This window comes from Ambystoma mexicanum, chromosome 7q (genome assembly GCF_040938575.1).
Source record: "Ambystoma mexicanum isolate Mex_15411 chromosome 7q, UKY_AmexF1_1, whole genome shotgun sequence".
Classification (NCBI taxonomy): Eukaryota; Metazoa; Chordata; class Amphibia; order Caudata; family Ambystomatidae; genus Ambystoma; species Ambystoma mexicanum.
This window is the reverse complement of record NC_090941.1, coordinates 133,120,886-133,143,791: the sequence shown is the minus strand read 5'-3', so window position 1 is coordinate 133,143,791 and position 22,906 is coordinate 133,120,886. Positions and strand designations below refer to the sequence as shown.

At 46.6% G+C, this 22,906-nt stretch overlaps 1 protein-coding gene across 2 annotated transcripts in view; it reads right to left on the bottom strand.

Moving 5' to 3' along the window:
• Positions 1–22,906, bottom strand: part of GPC6 (glypican 6) — a 3,633,782-nt gene that overhangs the window by 36,038 nt on the left and 3,574,838 nt on the right. For both annotated transcript variants that reach the window (XM_069639953.1, XM_069639952.1), the window contains one exon: positions 4,378–4,514. In XM_069639953.1, the coding sequence (XP_069496054.1) occupies positions 4,378–4,514 (137 nt within the window). The remainder of the gene's footprint in view (positions 1–4,377; positions 4,515–22,906) is intronic.

The window sequence follows — 22,906 nt, the reverse complement described above, 5'->3', positions numbered from 1 at the left end:
CATAGGAGACCCTCTGCGAGAACGAACATTGGCCCATTGAACTGTTCTTTGGGAATGTACCCACTCGAGAGTCCGCAGGCACACTTTAGCTCACTGTACCTTTCACAGATGGGAAATATCCATTTGCATATCAGTCTTTGTCCCGCCCACATGGGCAGTCCAGCACTGAAATGCTATGGCAATTCCCTTCTAAACAGGAGTACCAACAGCAATCCCATACACGCTTTTCAGCCTTGTTGGGCCTCATCAGTGAGGTGGAGCTGTGCCTCTTCCTTCACTTGTATTCCATGGAGTGCACGCATAGTATCTGCAATCATATAGCTTGTCTCAGTTGTTGTGGGCCGGCAGTCCCCGAAGGCTTTAAAAGGCTTTGCTGCCATCTTGCTTTCTAGACAATTATCCACAGCCTTCCATGGTGGTTCCTTGTCCTTCAGTGGGGTTTCAGAGTTCACCCTCGTTGCTGTCTTCATTGTATTTATTACTCTGCTGCATTTCGTGAGTGATCGAGGAGATTCCTTCAAGTGCCCAGCATCCCACAATGTGGCTCTGTGCACGGTGCATGTTTCTTTCACATCGCTGCAGTTGTTTCTTTCTTTCTTCTTTTCCCATAAAGGTCGCATAGGACCTTGCAGTGTTTCAGCAGATGGTGTTTAGTTTTTCACTCACAGTCCTGAGTTTTGGGGAATTATTCTCTTGTTTCCTCTGGAGTCTCTGGTTCTAACCTAGAGCTGCCCTGACCTCCCTTATTATCACTCGCAGTTGGGAGTCACTACTATTGACTTTATCCACACAAAGGGCCAGCATGCTTCTCTGTCTGGCACTGGCTCATAATGAACAGTGAAGGTAGGAGGATCAGGAGTGGGCTTGGAGGTCAATCTGCCGCTCCCACCTTGTACCGCACCCAGGTTGCCGGCGGCTCTCGTAACAGGTCCTCGATATTTCGGCTTTCCTGGTCTCCACAGCCCACTCTGGGTTTTGGAATAGGGCATCTGCTTATTTCCATGCAGTCATAGAGGGTTTCCGGAGGGGTGGGAGATGAGGTTGGATTACTTTTGTTTCACCAATGTGTGATGTTATGCCTCAGTGTATTCTACAGAACATGGTTCTCTGAATTTCAGAAAAATGTCAAACTTAGGCTGGCGGTGTTTATGCGCACAACATTGTACATCCACTCAACTCTCTATAATCAACCCTTTGTAATCTATCCTGTATGAACATACCATATGAGCTACACACAGGAAGAAAACAGTACTGTCTATTCAAACATTATGGAGTGAAATCATTAGGTAGCCCATTCAAGTTCAAATCTACAATAAAAAGCATTGGCAAAGCCAATAGGTCTATCTCTGCAAATGTAAACAGTAAACATATTGGGCCTCATTACAACTCTGACGGTAGCAGTGCCCTTATTAAGGGCACAGCTGCCGCCGGAGTTGCATTTTTTCCGGCACCTGCAAAGCTCGGCGGACCCGGTAATTGCCCATTTTCGGGTGCCGGAATGAAGGGCGTCCCGATCCCCATTCTACCCCATAGGGTTGAAAGGGGATGGGGACGTCGGATGCACCGGCACATTCAGAGTTGTGCCGGTGCATCCGACGTGCTCTGCTCGCGGGTGCCGTTACACCTGCCAGGAAAAACCTGGCGGGTGAAACGGCACCCGCGAGCAGAGCACGTAGTATGGCGTTCCGGGAACCACAGTACCGGCATGCTTACCGGTACCGTAGTTCCCAGACCGACATGGTTGTAATGAGGCCCTTTTTGTCCTTGGAGACTTACAGAAAACCCTTACTCTCCAGATTTACAAAGCCGGATCTATTGGCTTTGCCAACCACTGTGAATTAAAAAGTTGTTTTTTGAAAACAGAGATATTCATGACCTGCCAAACACAACACCCAAATGTGTGGTAAACCAAAAGCAATTCCAGAGTTAGAACATCTCCACTTGTCGGCTCTCTGCCCATAGTTGCACCCCAAAACCCAACCCCTGGTGAAAGAACAGTGCTCCTTCCTTCACATGTGCAACTGCAAAAGAAGCCCAGGCCCATATTCAGGACCCTGCCATTCACCACCAATCCAAGTGCAACAAGGCAAGTGGACCTCAAGCATTAAATAAATGCAATGCCCTTAGTCTTACAGGAGAAGACCTTTCTTGTTGGGTCATATAAGCTCCAAAAGGTGACAAAATCTCCTTGCACCTGGAAGCATGAGCATGAGCAGTTCTATTGCCCTGACTAACCAGAGCTTAGGCCACCACTGCTGTGGTGCAGGGGTCTCCACCTTAACCCGTGAAGCTGCCACCATCAATTTAGCAGCCAGTACTGCGTTCCTAGAAAGAACCTTACTAAAGGCATCTGGACATTGCAGCAAGGATTGCCGGAAGCCTAGCACTGCCCTTGCTCTAGATCCCATAGTATGTTTACCTCACGGATTATGCTTCTATTATGCATATCCTTATTTGTTATACTTTTGTTTTGGGACCAACATTTAACAATCTTTACATGTATATGTTGTACATTAAAGAGAACCAACAACCCCATACTCCCGCCAGTATCTGGAGGATTAATTGCGCACAGATGCCTCAGGGCTTGGCGCGCTATCCAAGCAACAGAATAAATAAACTACTAAATAAATAAATATATATTTCTGAGGTGAAAGGAAGCCTGGTTGCATGTATGCAGAATGTGTAGATTCACTTACCTGTGCAGAACGCATGAAGGACTAGCAACCATCGCGCCAGGTAAATTCCCACTTGCCCCCTACAAGGGATTACCCAAGTCACTCTCCCAACCCTCTTAGTATTTCCAAGATTCACATCTTTTCAACTACACCAGAAAGCCTACAAATGGGACCCTATGTTCTTGTTTGAGATTTTACTGTGTTTTCAAAAGATATACGCATGTTAATGGCTGCATGTCTAATACAGGGTGGTGATACCAAAGCCTAAGCTATAAATATTGCAGCCTCTCAGACACTAGCAACTGAAAGAACTCCCATGTAGCACTCCAAGGATAAACTGGAACCATCCTCAACCAAATCAGATACATCAGCAGAGGCTCCATTGCTCAATTTCTCAAATCCTCTGCCACCCACAAACAGGTTTAAGAGGGAAAACTTATCAGACCCCATTTTAATGCAGGATCATTTTAGGTTTCTAAAATAATCACCATAACAGGGTTTAAATAGGTGCCTCCTACTGTACTTGATCATCATCTTGTGATCGAGCCACCAACATTAAGTGGAAAATGTGTGACACCACTTGTAAATGATCTTAAACTGGGCTGCATGGCTGTATAAAGATATGCTGGGCCATCCCAGTGCCCTCTTCTCTTCGGATCTACAATATAGCTACCGGAAACGTCTGGCACTAGATAGCTCTAGACAAATCCTACCACGCTGTACCCTTTTGCTGCTGGTTCCAGAATGGCATTTAGAGATCACGAGTATTAGTATTGCACGATTGTGCAGCAGCCCTGTCACGAAGTAGCCAAAAATGGAGATCAGGGTGAAATTGCACCTTGCATATTAATAAGTGGGGGAGAGTTTGTGGTGTTGTGCCATCAGGATTTCTAACACATTGTTAGGTGTTTTTGCTTATGAGTCTGTGAACTGTGGTCTCCGTCATTAATCAGGCAGTAATGGCAAACACAGATAGTATTTGAAATGATGAAAAGTTGGTCCTCCTGGTTTCCATGAAACTTCCTATAGCGCTGCTTCAGCTCACTCTGAAGGTTTTCGTCTGTTGACCTCAGACTGCTATCAGGGGTGCAGGCCATTTTATAATGCTGTGGAGCAGTGAACATGAGTTACAGAACAGAACTCAGACCAGTCCACTAGAGTGATGGGTTGCCCCCAGGATATCTCTTCATTCAGGTTGTGCTATTACTAGAGAGTAGGGAAGACAATGGCCTGCCCTCTGCCCTCCAGCCATAGCATGCATGGGAGGGAGAACAGTGGTAGTTCGTTGTCGTCTTGCTGTTTTATACCGGCGTACAGCTTGTCGCTTTTCCCCTTCAAAAAATGGTAACTGAGCTTCCAGGATGTAGTCTTTAGACTTCCCAGCGAACCTGCAGTTTAGAAGAAGCTGCGGACTTTAGTAAGCCCTGAAAACAAACCCAACTTTATTCTTTGCTTTGTCAACTGGGAAATCACTTCAGAAATAAGGAAGGGACCAACACATTTTTTGGTTCCTAGCTTACAATATAAATCCTACAAGTGCAAGAATAAAATTCCAAAATCCAATGTTGAAAGAGCAACATAATTCACTGGTGATCCATCTAATGAAATGCTTTCTCAAATTCCACAACCCTTTAATTCAAATTAATTAATAGAAAACAGATGCATGTGTGAAAGATGGACCAGGCTATTTTAGATCACTTACCTGCCCTTGCCGTGGCCGTTCCAGCAGTCTTCTTCAATGGACGCGCCAGCTGTTGTTCTATCATCTTTGCAGATTGTGTGCGGTAACGATGACCAGAATTTTTTTGTTAGCTTTAGCTTCTCTTTAATGTCTGTTACCTGCAAAGGAGATGGTTGAAATAACAATGTGTTAATATGTTATCAAAGCTAATTAAAATGTGGTGTTGTTTCTGAGCAAGGCCAGCACAAAGGGGTATGTTCGGTTGAATGGACTCTACACCAGTGCCCAAGGTACCCAAATTATCAAATTGGCATACAACAATTATACACTCTGCCACAACTCATGCATATTCATCAGACAGCAATAGATGGAGACACCAGTTCAATGGTCTGCTTTGAGAGGACCCACTGTATTTTCATAGCGGGCAGATAGACAGATTTAGAAATAATGTTTAAGTGGCATTAATTGCTGTATTTCAGTTGAAAGATGTATTACCAATAGCGACCAATTTAGGGGTAACTGTATAGAACCCCATCAGTAAATCATGCAGCATACCCATGCCATTTTATAACCCACGTCGTGTCTTGATCATCGACACTGAAAAAGTCTGTCTAATATGGATCATTCAATTGCCGTAATAGGGACAATAAATAATTGACCAAAGGCCAGGTGAAATGTTGCCACTGGCCCTTTATAGAGAGAGGAACCACATTTGAATCCTGAAAAACAAATAAAGGCAATATTCCTGCTGTCTGAATAGGGTTTCTCAAACTATTTATAGAGGTGTCCCAACTATATGTGTTGATAATTACTTAGCTAGTGTGGTAGGGTAGATACAGGAGACAAATAGCCATGGACAATTAGACATGGTTCAATTGTACTTATGAAAGAAGAAGAATACTCTACTGGCCCTATATCTACAAGGATGGGTTCCTAACTATAAAGAAAATAACAAAACTGGTTCTCGTCAGGATATCCCACATAAACTCTGGCCTCTGTCTATAAAACCTATTCTAACCTAGGTGTGCCCTACCATTAAAACTAAGCAATATATAACGGAGCCTAAGTGAGTTAAGACTCACTAAACCTTTTCTCTCAGGGCTGGTTTTCAAACTCCACCTGATTCTTATTTTCTCTCTCAGTGACTCTCGGTCGGGGCCTAGCCTATTACAGGTTCTCAAAAGTAGGATAGTTTAACTAATGGAAAAGGTTTGGAATCCCTGTGCAAAGCATCTCAAATGTTCAAACAGTGTTTCTCCAGCTTGGAGTAATCCTGGTTGGTACTCTCCTGTCCTTGGCAAACACAAGAAGTCTCTGAGTTATCCTTTCCAAGACTACTGTTGTTCTTGTATTGCTTAGCTTGGCTTACGTTATCGGCCCCTTCAGGCCATCTGTCCATTGTTCTCCAGTCACCCCCTTCTTGGGTAGCAGCCTTTCATATTCTCATTGGCCGTTCATGCCTTTAGTTTCTGATTAGTATTCACCCCTTTTAGGGATACTTTCGTTTTTCACCCCTCAGGGGTTTCTCAGATCAGTTTCCCTTTCTTTTGGGATGTTCTCACTTGTAGATATTTGCTGCTTTCTTCTGTGCCCCTCCACCCGTTCCTTCTCTGCCACTGTGCACCTGTGTTGTGGCAGTGTTACAGCTCGGGAAGGTGGCACTACAGAACCGCGGCCCCAGCGTTCTCATGGTCGGGTCTTCCTATTGCTCTGGGACAAGACTGCAGCGTTGAGGTTGTTCAATGTTGGTGTGCTGCTTTCGTGGGCCAGTGACTTCCTAGGTGGGAAGATGGTCCCAGGCACTACAGTCGCTTTGGCAGCATTCTGCAGGATCCCTGCCCACCACCCTTCCAACATGGTCCCACCTTCAGGCTCCGCCAAGGGAGGCTACTCCTCCTCTGTGCTCCAACACAGACTGCTCACCTCTTCTGCCTGCATTACTCGCTCCGGCCTCTCACAGGTGCAGAGAATTGTAAGTTCCTCCCCGGAAGGAGGAAAACAATCCCATTGGTTCTTGACTGCAGTTGGGCATATTCAACAGCAGAGAGTAGAAGCCAAGCCAAACCTGTTCAAAAGGGCCCTACACCATAACATTTTTCAACTATCCTATACCCTATGAATGCTTGGGAATCAATATGAAAGACAGTTAGATTGACATTGCTACTTGGGGATGCTTTGCTCCCCAATGGGGGAGTTCCCCCATTGAGATACCGCTTGCCCTGTCCACTAGGGAGTGCTTGCATAGCAGGTTCACCTCCCAAAGTCTGAAAGGTTGCGGCTCACCTTAGGGAGAAAGGACACATTCCCTGGATATCTGATATCTGTTACATGTGTTTTGCATCCACCATGAATCGTGGATGTCTAGTTGAATAGCATGCACATTTCTTCTTAAGGATACCTGACTCAGTATAGCTGAAATAGCTATACATATTTGTTAGACTTACATCTTTCGCCTATTCCCATATCACTATCTTTCCCTAACAGTTATGCAATTCTCTGTCCTCTGCCATCTATATTGTGAACATTTCTGTTCCTCCCCCATTTTATACACTTTTTTTCTTCCGTTTTCTGCTCTCCCTTCTTCAATCCTCAACCTAACTCCTCACCAAGAGCTAGTCTCAAACATTTCTCCTGTTTCACCTCTATTATTTTACTAAACTCTGTACCCATTAGTTAGTGTTGCCCCTGTTCTCATCTTTGTTAGCCCACATGTTCCTATATAGTGTGCAGTCTACCATTTCTTCCCTTATCTTCTATCCTCCCATCAGCTCCTGTCCTCCCTTTATTTTTTCAGTCCACCCTCATCTCCATCAGTTCTCTTTTTTCTGACAACTTCTTGCAACTATCAATCTCTGTCATGAATTTCCTGCATCCACACCACTGTATTCTGCAATTTCTGCTCCCCTATTTTTCTTTCCTTTTGCCCCTACATCCTTAGCATTTATTTTTACCTCATTTATTTCATTGTTTGTTCCTTCCCCAACCAAAGAGTCTGCACCTGCTTCCTTCTCTTTCTGCAACATTTTGCTCAGCAGTCCTGGTTTAACCTTCTTCTTTAACCTATCTATCTTTCTCAGCAGTCTCCCCTTCTTGCTCTGTGGACAAATTCTACTGTGTTCTGGAATTACATGCTTTAGCTACCTGCCTGCAGATTTGACATGGATTTCCTCTCTCACATCATCTATGTTGTCAATTTACAGGAATAACGTGTTCTCTTCCGCTGCCCATAGGGTTTGGAATGTGTGTTCTTCTTTCACTTCACACATCAGGGTATTCTGCTACATCCATATGCTATTGGATGGGCACTCTTATTGATCTGATATCATTAAGGGACATTTGGAATATCCCCCCTCAAATTTCCCTTTGCTCTCAAGGTTTAGAAGGTCATTAAGTGGAGTTTCTACCTTCTATTTCATATCCACCATTGTAACTGTGAGTCCATCACTATGAACATATTCATTTTTTATATAGCTTAATTTGTTTTTATATGAGATTGAGCTAAACAAGATATTATTGTTTGGGAACCAATGCAGAGTCTAACACAATTATTTGAATCATGTTACTCACAACAGACTGGCTTTAGCAATATGTGTTAATTATATGGAGAAATGTGCATTTTCTAAGCATAGGGCTTCATTATAAAATTGGCGGTCTGGAAATAAGAGTGCCGGCACACTTTGTGGACTGGTAAACTATGAGTCTGAGAGCAGGGCCATGGTACTCCCGGCAAGCCTGACCTGCCGGGAGTTGAGGCCCTTACCAGCTGTGTTTTCACTGAAGCACCGGCACCCTCCTATTGGACTCCACTGGAATGGGGATTTACCGTTCCACCTCTGCTTATGATATCCCGGTAGCACCGGCATATCGGGCGGCAGAAACCGTTATACGGCCCGTTGCCTTCCGATGGATTTTACCGCTGATCCCGTAATGAGGGCCATATTGTTATAGTATTTTGATTGGGCATTTTCAGAGTAATTAGAATTTGCTCATCATAATTGAATTCAAAGATAAGACATTTTTGTAATTAAATGGATTTTTAAAATGGAACTCAATCTGTGCATTTTTGCAAGTGTTTTTTAAAGTGTTGGAGGACCAAAACCAGGTGTAGGATAAGTATTCATTTTTCGTCAAATACATTGATTAAAGGGTTAATGGGGTTTCCTTTCTTTCCAATATTTAATGATTTTTGAGCTCACATGGAATCTCTATTTTGACTAATGATTTTAAAGGCAAAGGTTAATGTGGACACTAGAACTGTCTGTTTATTAAATACTGTTGCTTTGACAGCAGGTTAACATCTATAAAATTAAGTGTGTGCTTAAAACATGTGTACACATTTGTGACCATTTGTGACCATGAATTTCTTAAATAATTGGACTAATATCCTGTATTTACCAAGTAGGTAAATTAATGGTGTTCCTTATATAAACACAGATGCTCTTGTTTTCCTTTGATATACATAAGCCTTTTGTGAAGGTGAAGGTAAATCCACTGGTTTCAAACCTTTAAAGACAGAACAATATTCAGCTTTTCTTTGCCTTTGAATTCCAATTGATCTAATTGTACAGACCTCTTGAATAATTTGTATGGCATATGAGCAATAATCAGATATTTCTGTATGACTTAGTATATATTCTTATATATTCAGATCAACATAGCTTGTTTTTTCCTTCATTATTTCCTCCTTGGAGCCGCACAGGGAATGGCATTATTATAATTATTATACACCTCTGTGGTTCACATATGCAATGTCAAATTATGTTTGTTCTTTTATGTAATACTTCTTCAATAATGGAGTGTAACAGTCTGAGGAATAATTTAGGAATATGCTAAAGGGGTTAAGAGAGGTGGAATATAATAATGAATGCACCTGAATGAGAAAGCCTGGGGTGTTTTCTAAGGAATAACTTGGGTACTGGATGCCATCACAAGGGTGAGGTACATTGTGAATATCCTGAGCAATGAGCTCAACATTTTCAAACTTCCTGTAAAGGCATTAGGAAAAAGGAAATTTGAGCAGTATAGCTTACTGATGGGGCCTCATGTTGAGCGTGTCATTTCAAGGTACTCCCCAAAAGACGAAATGTAGATTAGACACTGCAAGGATGTAACATGCATAGTCTCAAGAGTGTGGCATGTGACTGAGTCTTTAAAATACCTCAAGGAAATATAGACAAGAGTTATTGCCCGCCAAGGTGCAGATTGATAACAAAGGAAGCGGCTAAAGAATAAACTAAGAATGTTACCTGACAGAAAGGTATAGCAAGCTCTGGAAGGAATGATTAAGTACAGAGTATACAGTTTTGAAGTACTTGGATCAATTAGATGACCTTATAAGTCCTTATCTGAGATAACTATATATTTATGGAGTGCAAAAACTTTATTAAAGGGATGTTATGGTTTCAGCGCAAAATCTAAAAATTCACCAGTTATGGTAAGTGACACAACTATGGGCCTGATTCATGGAAGCGTTTTATAATGGCACAATCCCATAGGAAAACGTTCTGTGAATCAGGTCCTATATCTCATGCCCTTGCGATGCTCATGCTGACACACATCTGTGCCTTCATTTACCTGAGAATGTAGGAATGTAGGAATAGATTTTACGAACTTTTTGGAGGAAAGCATATCATTGGGCCTCATTACGACCCAGGCGGTAAGTTACCGCCTGGGCCGTGACTTTACCACCATGGCGTAAACTACGTTTACGCCATGGTGGTTGGCGGACTTACCGCCCCATTCTGACCTTGGCGGGGCGGTAAGTCCCCAATCCCCATTTACCCTTCCCCATTCCCATTTTTGCCCCATAGGGCATAATGGGAGTGGGGAAGGCGTTAATTACGCCACCGTAAATTACGGTGGCGTAATTAACTCCATGGTCCCTTAGCGCCATGGATTTTAACACCTGCTAAAAGCAGGTGTTAAAAGCGCCATGGCGCTAAGGGACCTCGTAATTGGCGGTAAGGGGTCGGCGCAGCTAACACTGGCGTAAACCCCTTACCGCCAGGGTCGTAATGAGGCCCATTGTATTTGGTGATCTCCTGCAGTTAACACCAGTCGAATGCTACCCTCTTTTCAAAACATTTGATAATAGGAATCTTGTATAACACTTGGAAGCATAGTGCTGCTCGTGACTGCTTTGTAGATGATACAGTCTTCAACAATATCCTGGCCTGGAGAGGAAGCTAATTTAGTTTGCTAAGGATGGGGGTGATTCAGTCGAATCTCTGTGCGCCTGTAATAAGATGTGTTTTCTCTCTCCCTTAACTGCTGCATTATTCTGAGATGCAACAACCTGGATGGGCACCAAGGGTGTGTGAATGGAGCAATGGGTCAAGTTGCTGGTTCAAATCAAGATGCTATCAAGTTTGTCATTGACAAATTTGACAAACTACAGCAAGCTTAAAACATTCCTTGCACATCATCATGCTAACTTCTTTAAAAAAAATATATAAGTGTAAGAAGAGAACAATTATCTCTCTAGCATATGTTGTAACAATTCACAAGTCTCAAGGTCTAACCCTGGACAGTGTGCTTGTACACAAATTCAATACAGTCTTTAAAGGGTTACATGGCACTTTCACATGCTCATGCACTCAAGGGTCTAATTTAGTTGTAAGCAAATTAAAAGCGGACATTCCTTGCATTCTAAAATATGATAGACTTTGTTATGTGTACTCTCCATACATATATGGGACATATAACCAGTACCCGAAAAATATAGACCTTTCCAAAAGACTCAATGTAGAGTATAGAACCACATCAGAGATACGTGTGGTAACCCTTAAAAAGCACAAACAAAAACAACACACATAGCTCAAACCCATCACACTGTACATCTGCTGATCACTTTACATTTGAGAACAGCACTGGAGTCAATGCAAATGTTGCTGTAATTCTGCGGTTTCAATTGTAACTGCTTGTAAATGATATTTACCTGCATGACTCTCAACAGCCATGCAGTACACTCACTCACCTGCACAGAAGTGAAACAAGAAATCCTCACACATATCACAGTGTATGTGTGATTAGAGACTTAGTTGACTCATGTGCAGGTATTGTTAAATTTGCCATAGACACAAAAGAAGAATCCCAAGAGTTCATTGTGCACTGACCAGAAATTCCTGAGACAGAAAGCATTTCTGTGAATGAAATTCTGGATATTGCATACACTTAGAAACATGCATGCAGTCTCAGCAACTATCCACATTGTTCATTTGGAACATGTGCATACATCGATACAAAACTGTGATAATGTACATTTTCTGCAACTTTTAAATAAAGCAGGTCAGGGCATTTGACAGACGTAGCACAAAACAACTATAAAGTGACCATCTTCACATATGGACAAGTGCCTATGGGTTGCAAAATATTCACCACAGTTGGCACAATATACCATACATTTCAGTACTACATCTTTCCATTACACGGTGTTTGTAACACACACGTTTGTGTAATTATACCTGCAGCTCTCATAAAACATTATTAGCAGAAAACTTACAAACCGCCTACTTACTAGTTCTAAAATGAACATTTGCCAATTAAAGTTTTACCTTCAGAGTTCATTCTTTTTAACATAACAGTGAGAATGTGCTAGTGGATGCCCAACTACATTACAATGTTAACACTTTACTATAGGCAATATTTTCTATATAAATACTATAATATAACTAATAAATACATGTGTATTCAACAACCTAAAGTCAGCACTGCCAACAAACCTTTAAATTAAATAATTTGCATTGATCTCTACACTTAAAAATTAACATCTACCTGCAGGCTTTAAACCTTAAAATTAGCATACAGCAACCAGTGTTGTACTATTATAAAGAATTAACCACACTGCAAGGTTGGCATTTAGCAGTGTTATGAACGTACACTAATGTGCATATTATTAAATGTAACTACCCCATTATTAACTGAAAATATGTTTTTAATCACTTTTGGATTTTTCCCCTTTACCCAATGATTAAAAATATATAAAACATATAAAGACAACATCAAAATGTTATACATAAATTCTCGTACAAAACATAGTACATATAATGTACTACCTATGAGGGCCAACAAATGGTAATGGCTGCAGGGTCGGACTGGGGCATAAAATTGTTGTGCACACCAATGCAAAAGTGCCCCACAGTTGCAAATGGCAATTCATTCCTTTTGCGACAGACTGTGCATTTTAAAGAATATTTTTTCACTAACACTGGTCAAAACTACTAGCCGAATGGTAAAGAAATGTATCAAACTGGCCGATCCTAGCATTCTGCGTTTTTGGTTCGGGCAGTGCCCTATTGCCCTATTGCCCTATATGCCATTCTGAGCCTGAATGTCTGTAATGGTCTTGTAAATTTACATTTGTTCTAACTATAGGTTATTCGTGTATTTGCAGACATACTGGTGAGTAAGACACTTTGGAGCAAAGGATGATGGCCTAAATTAGACAAATGACAGAAAGTCTCTCCAGAAGTACAAGAGGGAGGCATTGTTAAAAAGAGTTTGTTGCTGGATTGCACATTTTGTTTGCTACCATGTTTACGAGGAGTCCCTTGAAAAAGTTGAACTAAATGTGCAGGCAATATTTTGTTTGGTAAAGCAATAGATCTTATCAGCTTTGACCAGTTCGAAGTTTATTTTCAATACAGTTTACTGTAAATACTAAAGCACAAGGGCCAAAACTTTGACGCGTCACCACTTAGAAAATAGGTTATTTTGCAATATTCCAATGAATACACCAGGCCACAAAATTCAAGTAAATCAACTGAGTGTTGTATTCTGGCCCAATCATCGGTAATATGTTATCAACTTAAGAACACAGCTTTAGGTCCCAAAAAGCAAATTCTTGCAACTTTGAAGCTTAAAAAGTCCTGGATTTTTTAACATGTCCTTATAAATTGGATATCATGTGCAGAGAGAATGTATTTGCTGTCAAAATATCCTTTGTATTCCATGACCATCTTTACTATGTGTTTTGGAGTGCAAAAAGATGTAAAGTTTAAAGCCTACTGTGATATCCTGAGCCCCAAATACTAAGAACAGAAAATATAAATTGCACCTGAGATCAAAGAATGTATAGAAGGAGTATTTACAATGCATAATATTTTTTTAGAGTATGATATTTCTGTAGAATGAACACGAATGCTTGCTGTGGCATGATCATTGTGAGGTTCATATAGGCAGGTACATTGATTTTGTTGACTATTTGATTTCGGTATCAATCTCTCATTGTAGTGATTACCTGGGTAAAGCTGCAAACCAACTTAGTTGAAGTTACATTAATTTTTAAATACATTTTGAGTTCTGAAAACAACACTTTCTACTCGTTGCCAAGAATTGTGGGGCGGGATTGTATAAGTGGGGATATCAGACTGGTGTGTCACACCACAGTGAGGCTAGTATAAAAACACAAATATTCTTACACTGTCACTGAACATGGCAAAACCCAAACAACTAAAAGCACATCCACTGGCAGTTAAAACAATACTACAACACTTACAGTCAGCCTCTGGCCTAAATGTAACCCTGATTTAACATTCAGTAGTCCACATCAATTTCACAGAACTGCCACTCAACCTACCATGAACCCAGCATTTCACATACTCATTTACAACCCTAAGACCACGGCATCAACAGTACCAGGAAAAACGAGCACAAGTACCACCAACCTGCTACAAACCAAACATTCCACGGACATTATCTATTTGCAATGCTACAACCGGTGAATCATCAGTGCCAGAGAAAAGTGGACATTGAAACACTTTTCTCTGGAGCTTAACAGAACTTCCACAAAACCTAGTACACACCCATCATTTCACAAATACATTTACAACACTAAAAGCAGTACAGCACAAGTACCATATGTATTTGGGCACAAGGTCAGGCCTGTGAGCAGATCCGGTGCCCACTTTGTGCTAACATTACCAATAACAAGGCCAACAAACTTTCTACACAAACTGTTACACCCCTGCAACCTGTGCCTCGACAGCACCAAGAAAAAGTGGGAACAGGAACTCTGCCCTTTCCAATTTTGTTTTTACTGCCCAAGCAACACCATACGTGACATTGCACAAGCACTAACAAAGGAACTACGAAACAGCCATCCAGCCAACATTCTACAAACACTATGTTCCTCATTACACGGACGGCGGTAAGGGTTAACGGTCACCGTTAATGGTACCGGTGACCGTTAACCCTTACCACCTTACTACGAGGTCCCTTTGCGGGTTGGAGAATTTAACGCCTGCTTTTTGCAGGCGTTAAAAACCAACCCACAAAGGGACCAGGGAACTAATTACAGTACCGCAATTTGCGGTGCCGTAATTAGCACCTTCCCCATTCCCATTATGCCCCATGGGGCAAAAATGGGAATGGGGAAGGGCAATGGGGGAAGGGGGAATTACCGCCCCACCAACCTTGGAATAGGGCGGTAATTCCCCTTTCCACCAAGGCGGTGCCGGTATTTTACCGGCATGGACCAAGGTGCTAAAAGCAAACGTTAAGGAAGGACCCGCAAAGGGAACTCGTAGTAGGGCGGTAAAGGTTTAACGCAACGGTCTCATTACCGGTGACCGTTAACCCTTAACGCCCTACTCTGAATGAGGCCCATTGTTTTTGTGGTGATGCATGCCAACACACCCACCAGGCTGTGGATGGTGCACTTTTCATATTAGGGGTACAGACTATTACAATAGTCTTACTCCCAAATGGTCCCAAAGAGTGTGAGGTTGGGAACATTATACAAAAGGTATCCTTTTTTTCGATGCAGTCCGAGAACAGATATGTAGTCCGCATATATGTTGAGATAAAAAAAAAAATGTTTTGTAAAGGGACTCAGGCCATGTGTCCAGATTTCCTTAGCAGTGTTGCAGCACTTGTCCTAGTGTTATAAACGTCTCTGTAGAACGTGTGTGGGTCTTGTTATCATCAGTGCCAGGGTGAAGTGGACATGGGGCCTAGTTGAACGCCAGGTGCCATGCCGACTTTTCCTTTACACTCATAATGTGCTGTCTCGGAAAATGTTGCCTCAGATTATAGTGGTGTAAAGAGGTAGTGTTTGCAGAATGTTGGCTGTTTCATAAGTATGGTAATAGTTTTTGTGGAATGTTGAGTGTGTGGAAGGTCGGGTGGCAAGACCAAAAAAATGTTCTGTAAAGGAACTCTGGTCTTGCACTCAGAGGCGTTGCTAGGGGGGTCGGCGGGGGCTGTGGTTGCTATACCCCCGATTCCTTTGGTTGTAGCCCAGATAGATGCTCAGGGGCTACAACCAAAAGGCTATAGCTAGCCCCGAGTCCTGACAATCCCGACATTAGCGTAGCCCTGGGTCTTTTCCAGACCTAGCAACCTAATAGCAGGTGCTAATAGCACCTTGGTCCACCGCCGTCCGTGTAATGAGGCCCTATGTCTTTACAACACTGCAAATAGGAATATCATCAGTGGCAGATAGATTTAAGCATGGGCCCTGGCCCACGACCAGGTGTCACAAACACTTCATGAAACAACCAACATTCCAGAATCCCTACCACTTTGCAACAGTACAATCAGTGCATTGTCAGTGACAGGGAAATGCTAGGCATGGGGAATAGCACTGGCAATGATAAGTCACACAGCCATCTTTACAGAACTACCACCAAACCTGCTGTGCACCAAATACTATGCACTCACTTACTGTGAGTCCATTTTTCCCATGCACTGCTGATTACAAGACCAACAGATCTCTTTACGGAACTACGACAAAAGCTACATATGCACCCAATGCTCCACACAGACGACACAGTACAAACAGTACATCGCGAGTGACAAGGAACCATACTCATGGGATCTGGCCTGCAACCAGGGGGCATGCCCATGTTAAACTGATACTGATGATAACAAGACCCACAAACATTCCACAGAAACATATAACACTACACCCAGTGCCTTCACACTTCCAAAGAGATGCGAGTACAAGCAGGGGGGTTGCTAGGTCTGGAAAAGACCCAGGGCTACGCTAATGTCGGGATTGTCAGGACTCGGGGCTAGCTATAGCCTTTTGGTTGTAGTCCCTGAGCATCTATCTGGGCTACAACCAAAGGAATCGGGGTTATAGCAACCACAGCCCCCGCCGACCCCCCCTAGCAACGCCTCTGAGTGCAAGACCAGAGTTCCTTTACAGAACATTTTCTTGGTCTTGCCACCCGACCTTCCACACACTCAACATTCCACAAAAACTATTACCATACTTATGAAACAGCCAACATTCTGCAAACACTACCTCTTTACACCACTATAATCTGAGGCAACATTTTCCGAGACAGCACATTATGAGTGTAAAGGAAAAGTCGGCATGGCACCTGGCGTTCAACTAGGCCCCATGTCCACTTCACCCTGGCACTGATGATAACAAGACCCACACACGTTCCACAGAGACGTTTATAACACTTGGACAAGTGCTGCAACACTGCTAAGGAAATCTGGACACATGGCCTGAGTCCCTTTACAAAACATTTTTTTTTTATCTCAACATATATGCGGACAACATATCTGTTCTCGGACTGCATCGAAAAAAAGGATACCTTTTGTATAATGTTCCCAACCTCATACTCTTTGGGACCATTTGGGAGTAAGACTATTGTAATAGTCTGTACCCCTAATATGAAAAGTGCACCATCCACAGCCTGGTGGGTGTGTTGGCATGCATCACCACAAAAACAATGGGCCTCATTCAGAGTAGGGCGTTAAGGGTTAACGGTCACCGGTAATGAGACCGTTGCATTAAACCTTTACCGCCCTACTACGAGTTCCCTTTGCGGGTCCTTCCTTAACGTCTGCTTTTAGCAGGCGTTAAGGATGAGACCCGCAAAGGGACTTTAGTGGTAATAACGGTACCGTAATTTACGGTACCGTTATTAGCGCCTTCCCAATTTCCCATTGAGCCCTATGGGGGCTCAAATGGGAATGGGGAAGGGCCCTGGTGATGGGGAATTACCGGTCTCTCCAACCTTGGAATGGACCGGTAATTACTCCATTCACCAGGGCGGAGTCTGAATGATTTTGGAGGCAGCCATGCCGCAAATAGCGGCGTGGTTACCTCCAAAGTCGGAATGAGGCCCAATGTATTTTTGTGGTCCTTTGGTAGACATATTGTACCCAATCCAGACCAATCCTCAAGCTCCAGAGGTTTTTGTATGCTCAAGAGTATTGCAATGTTATGTTTCCTGAATTTTTGCTCACACTGTCTGTTAACTAGGTGCACTGTCTGTGAATCACACAAGGCATTGGTTTCAAAATAGTGTGATGTTCCTCATGTTCCCTATTGGACAAATCAACTCTTTCCCGTGAAGTCAGCAAACAGTGCAGGGATCCCTTTACACTTGATTATGAAGTAAGTATTCAACCTGGACTGGGATATCACTCATTTATGTTAATTCATGTATTGATATTTAATAAATGCTGGACAGATTAACAGTGCATTTGCAAAAAAAATGCTTCTGGGACTAGATCACTGCTCCTCAAGCATGTTTGGTGAAAATCTCTCCGGTGGTTCTGGCTGTAGACATGACAGAATTGTTTTTAAATGCAAAAGTAATCGGGATTTTAAAAAGTTCGGGACCGCCCTATACATTTTGTCAAACAGCACCACAGTTATAAGCCACCCAAAAAGAGCCTTTCCTATGGGAACAGTGCCTTAAGTGAGGGGTTGCTGTCAGCCTGTAAAACATATATACAGAGCTTCATCACCACCATGTTGCTGGGATTTATCTTCAAACCATTTTCTTCTATATACATAACGAAAGCACTAATAACTCTCTGTAGCCCTATCAGAGTCCTATGAAACTAAATAAAATAGTCAGCATATGCTAACCACAATACCCTTAAATCTCTGATTTATGGGGGTACAAATGAAGCCTTTTGCAAATATTGATCAGCATCTGCCATCTCTCGTTTAAAAAGACCAGGGGCTAATATGCACCCTTGTATCAAACCATTGTGTGTGGGGATTAGTTTTAACATTGATCCCTCATTATTCAATTTAAATTGAATTGATGTGTCCTTATATAAGTGGATAAATATGTTCATCAAAGCATCCGGTTAACCCCACCTACTTAATTTGGACCAAAGATGTCCTTGATCTACAAGGTCAAAAGCTGTAAATAAATCCATTGAGATCACTGAATCTTGGGTTTCCCATGGTATCTCCTGCATAGAGGACATCAATAATTTGTCTCCTGCTTCTCAAGGACCTGGACGTGGAGCGCTGGGGATATGCGTTCCAGGACCCTCATCTGTTCTTCCGACAAGTGGCCCCGGCGCCCCTTGGCATCCGCTGCCTTCAAGAGACGCTGGGCCTTGTTCAGGGTCCTGGACCTGAAGTCCTCCCAGCGCTTCTTGACATGTTGTAAGTCGCGGACTGCCACCCCCTCCGCGTTGATGGCAGTCACGATGTCAGTCCAGATCCGAGTCCGTCCTTTCTTGTCGGCGCGGGAACTTCCGAAGAGGGCATCATACTGCCCCAGGACTTGCTCCACCAGGACACCAACTTCGGTGTCACTGAAGCTGGTGCCCCTCTGCCTCTCTGGCCGGGGGTTGTCAGTGGTCCCAGATGGTGTTTGCCCCGACATGACAACCCCAGAGGCAGGAGTGGGTGGGCAACTGGGTCCTGGGGCTGGGCTGTGGAACGATGGAATCCCAGTCGGGAGTCTTCGGTTCCAGCAGGGGTGGTCACAGCAACAGCACCCCTGGCTGATGTGCAGGCAGCAAATGGCAGGGCACGGGCAGAGGCACAGCAGCAGCAGCAACGTGGTGGGAGCCATGAATGCTCGGGGCCTTCAATATCGGAGGGGCAGGCATCGGCCGGAGGGCAGGAGGACCCAGGACAGAGAGTGTCTTCCGTGTGGCAGCGGTTGGGCCACGCCATAGATGCGGAGCGGCAGCGGGCGGAAGAGGCACGGCTCACAATGGTCAGGGCGGAGAACTCCATGCAGAGGGCCCTGAGGCGGGCCGAGTGCCTCGAGGCAATCCGCAGGGGTTTGGAGGTGGAGACGTCGACGGCCCTGCGGTCCCTCGGGGCCATGGAGGAGGACCGCCTCCGGGACATTGAGGAGGAGTTCGATGATGCCCTGGCCTGGGACATCCACAAGTGAGCCGTGAAACTAGCCCGCTGCCCTTGTACATAGTTATGTAGGTAGTGTTAGGTTTCATTTTTGTTTTTATTTTATTTGGACCTTTCCGACATTGGCCACATTTTTGTATATAGTTTATTTTATTAGTTAGTGTAGTTAGATAGGTTTCCTTTATTTTGTTGGGATAATGGACCCTGGCTTGTTCCCATGTACATAGTTCACAGTTGGATTGTATTTTTTCACTTTTTAACCATGGAGCAATGGCTTTCTTTTTTATTTCCCATTGGATTTTGTTTTGTGGACATTGACTTTGGACAACATTACTTTGGAATTTTATTTTTGGTTTTGCTTTTTTTAACAGACATGCTTCTTTTCATTTTTGTACATTCACATTTCTGTTCTTCATTTTTAATTCTATTTATGTTTCCTTTAATACATATTTTTTTTGGTGAACTTCAATGTGTGGTATCTCATTGGTTTCATGCATTTCATGATATGTGTTTTGAGATTCACTGACACCCATTGGGTGTATGTGAGGGAAATGTGTTTGTTTCGGAACTTGCAATTGGTGTTCTGTGATGTAATTGCAAATTATGAGTGGGTGGATGCAATACTCGGGTGGGTGTTTTGCATTTGGAGGCTGACCATAGGGACCAGGGATCTAGATTGTGATGACATGTTGGCTGGGGAACATGAGTTGCACATGGGTGGGGGCCTGCTGGCAGGTGCCCCACAGTGCTGGGGGGTGGGGGTGGTGGGGAACATGAGTTGGACATGGGTGGGGGCCTGCTGGCAGGTGCCCCACGGTGCTGGGGGGTGGGGGTGGTGGGGAACATGAGTTGGACATGGGTGGGGGCCTGCTGGCAGGTGCCCCACAGTGCTGGGGGGTGGGGGTGCTGGGAGACATGGGTGGGGGCCTGGTGGTGGGTGCCCCTGGTGTCTGGGGGGTGGGGGTGGTGGGAGACATGGGTGGGGGCCTGGTAGAGGCTGCTCCTGCACTGCTGGGGGGTGGGGGTGGTGGGAGACATGGGTGGGGGCCTGGTGGAGGCTGCCCCTGGTGGCTGGGGGGTGGGGGTGGTGGGGAACATGAGTTGGACATGGGTGGGGGCCTGCTGGCAGGTGCCCCACAGTGCTGGGGGGTGGGGGTGGTGGGAGACATGGGTGGGGGCCTGGTGGAGGCTGCCCCTGGTGACTGGGGGGTGGGGGTGGTGGGAGACATGGGTGGGGGCCTGGTGGAGGCTGCCCCTGGTGACTGGGGGGTGGGGGTGGTGGGAGACATGGGTGGGGGTCTGGTGGAGGCTGCCCCTGCACTGCTGGGGGGTGGGGGTGGTGGGAGACATGGGTGGGGGCCTGGTGGTGGGTGCCCCTGGTGGCTGGGGGGTGGGGGTGGTGGGAGACATGGGTGGGGGTCTGGTAGAGGCTTCTCCTGCACTGCTGGGGGGTGGGGGTGGTGGGAGACATGGGTGGGGGCCTGGTGGAGGCTGCCCCTGGTGGCTGGGGGGTGGGGGTGGTGGGGAACATGAGTTGGACATGGGTGGGGGCCTGCTGGCAGGTGCCCCACAGTGCTGGGGGGTGGGGGTGGTGGGAGACATGGGTGGGGGCCTGGTGGAGGCTGCCCCTGGTGGCTGGGGGGTGGGGGTGGTGGGGAACATGAGTTGGACATGGGTGGGGGCCTGCTGGCAGGTGCCCCACAGTGCTGGGGGGTGGGGGTGGTGGGAGACATGGGTGGGGGCCTGGTGGAGGCTGCCCCTGGTGACTGGGGGGTGCGGGTGGTGGGAGACATGGGTGGGGGCCTGGTGGAGGCTGCCCCTGGTGACTGGGGGGTGGGGGTGGTGGGAGACATGGGTGGGGGTCTGGTGGAGGCTGCCCCTGCACTGCTGGGGGGTGGGGGTGGTGGGAGACATGGGTGGGGGCCTGGTGGTGGGTGCCCCTGGTGGCTGGGGGGTGGGGGTGGTGGGAGACATGGGTGGGGGTCTGGTAGAGGCTGCTCCTGCACTGCTGGGGGGTGGGGGTGGTGGGAGACATGGGTGGGGGCCTGGTGGAGGCTGCCCCTGGTGGCTGGGGGGTGGGGGTGGTGGGGAACATGAGTTGGACATGGGTGGGGGCCTGCTGGCAGGTGCCCCACAGTGCTGGGGGGTGGGGGTGGTGGGAGACATGGGTGGGGGCCTGGTGGAGGCTGCCCCTGGTGGCTGGGGGGTGGGGGTGCTGGGAGACATGGGTGGGGGCCTGCTGGCAGGTGCCCCACATTCCTTGGGGGTGGGGGTGGTGGGAAACATGAGTTGGACATGGGTGGGGGCCTGCTGGCAGGTGCCCCACAGTGCTGGGGGGTGGGGGTGGTGGGGAACATGAGTTGGACATGGGTGGGGGCCTGCTGGCAGGGGCCCCACAGTGCTGGTGGGTGGGGGTGCTGGGAGACATGGGTGGGGGCGTGGTGGAGGCTGCCCCTGGTGGCTGGGGGGTGGGGGTGGTGGGGAACATGAGTTGGACATGGGTGGGGGCCTGCTGGCAGGTGCCCCACAGTGCCTGGGGGGTGGGGGTGGTGGGAGACATGGGTGGGGGCCTGGGGGAGGCTGCCCCTGGTGACTGGGGGATGGGGGTGGTGGGAGACATGGGTGGGGGCCTGGTGGAGGCTGCCCCTGGTGGCTGGGGGGTGGGGGTGGTGGGAGACATGGGTGGGGTCCTGGTGGAGGCTGCCCCTGGTGGCTGGGGGGTGGGGGTGCTGGGAGACATGGGTGGGGGCCTGGTGGAGGCTGCCCCTGGTGATTGGGGGGTGGGGGTGGTGGGAGACATGTGTGGGGGCCTGGTGGAGGCTGCCCCACAGTGCTGGGGGGTGGGGGTGGTGGGAGACATGGGTGGGGGCCTGGTGGAGGATGCCCCTGGTGGCTGGGGGGTGGGGGTGATGGGGAACATGAGTTGGACATGGGTGGGGGCCTGCTGGCAGGTGCCCCACAGTGCTGGGGGGGTGGGGGTGCTGGAAGACATGGGTGGGGGCCTGGTGGAGGCTGCCCCTGCACTGCTGGGGGGTGGGGTGGTGGGAGACATGGGTGGGGGCCTGGTGGAGGCTGCCCCTGGTGGCTGGGGGGTGGGGGTGGTGGGAGACATGGGTGGGGGCCTGGTGGAGGCTGCCCCTGGGGGGTGGGGGGTGGGGGTGGTGGGAGACATGGGTGGGGGCCTGGTGGAGGCTGCCCCTGGTGGCTGGGGGGTGGGGTGGTGGGGAACATGAGTTGGACATGGGTGGGGGCCTGCTGGCAGGTGCCCCACAATGCTGGGGGGTGGGAGTGCTGGGAGACATGGGTGGGGGCCTGGTGGAGGCTGCCCCTGGTGGCTGGGGGGTGGGGGTGGTGGGAGACATGGGTGGGGGCCTGGTGGAGGCTGCCCCTGGGGGGTGGGGGTGGGGGTGGTGGGAGACATGGATGGGGGCCTGGTGGAGGCTGCCCCTGGTGGTTGGGGGG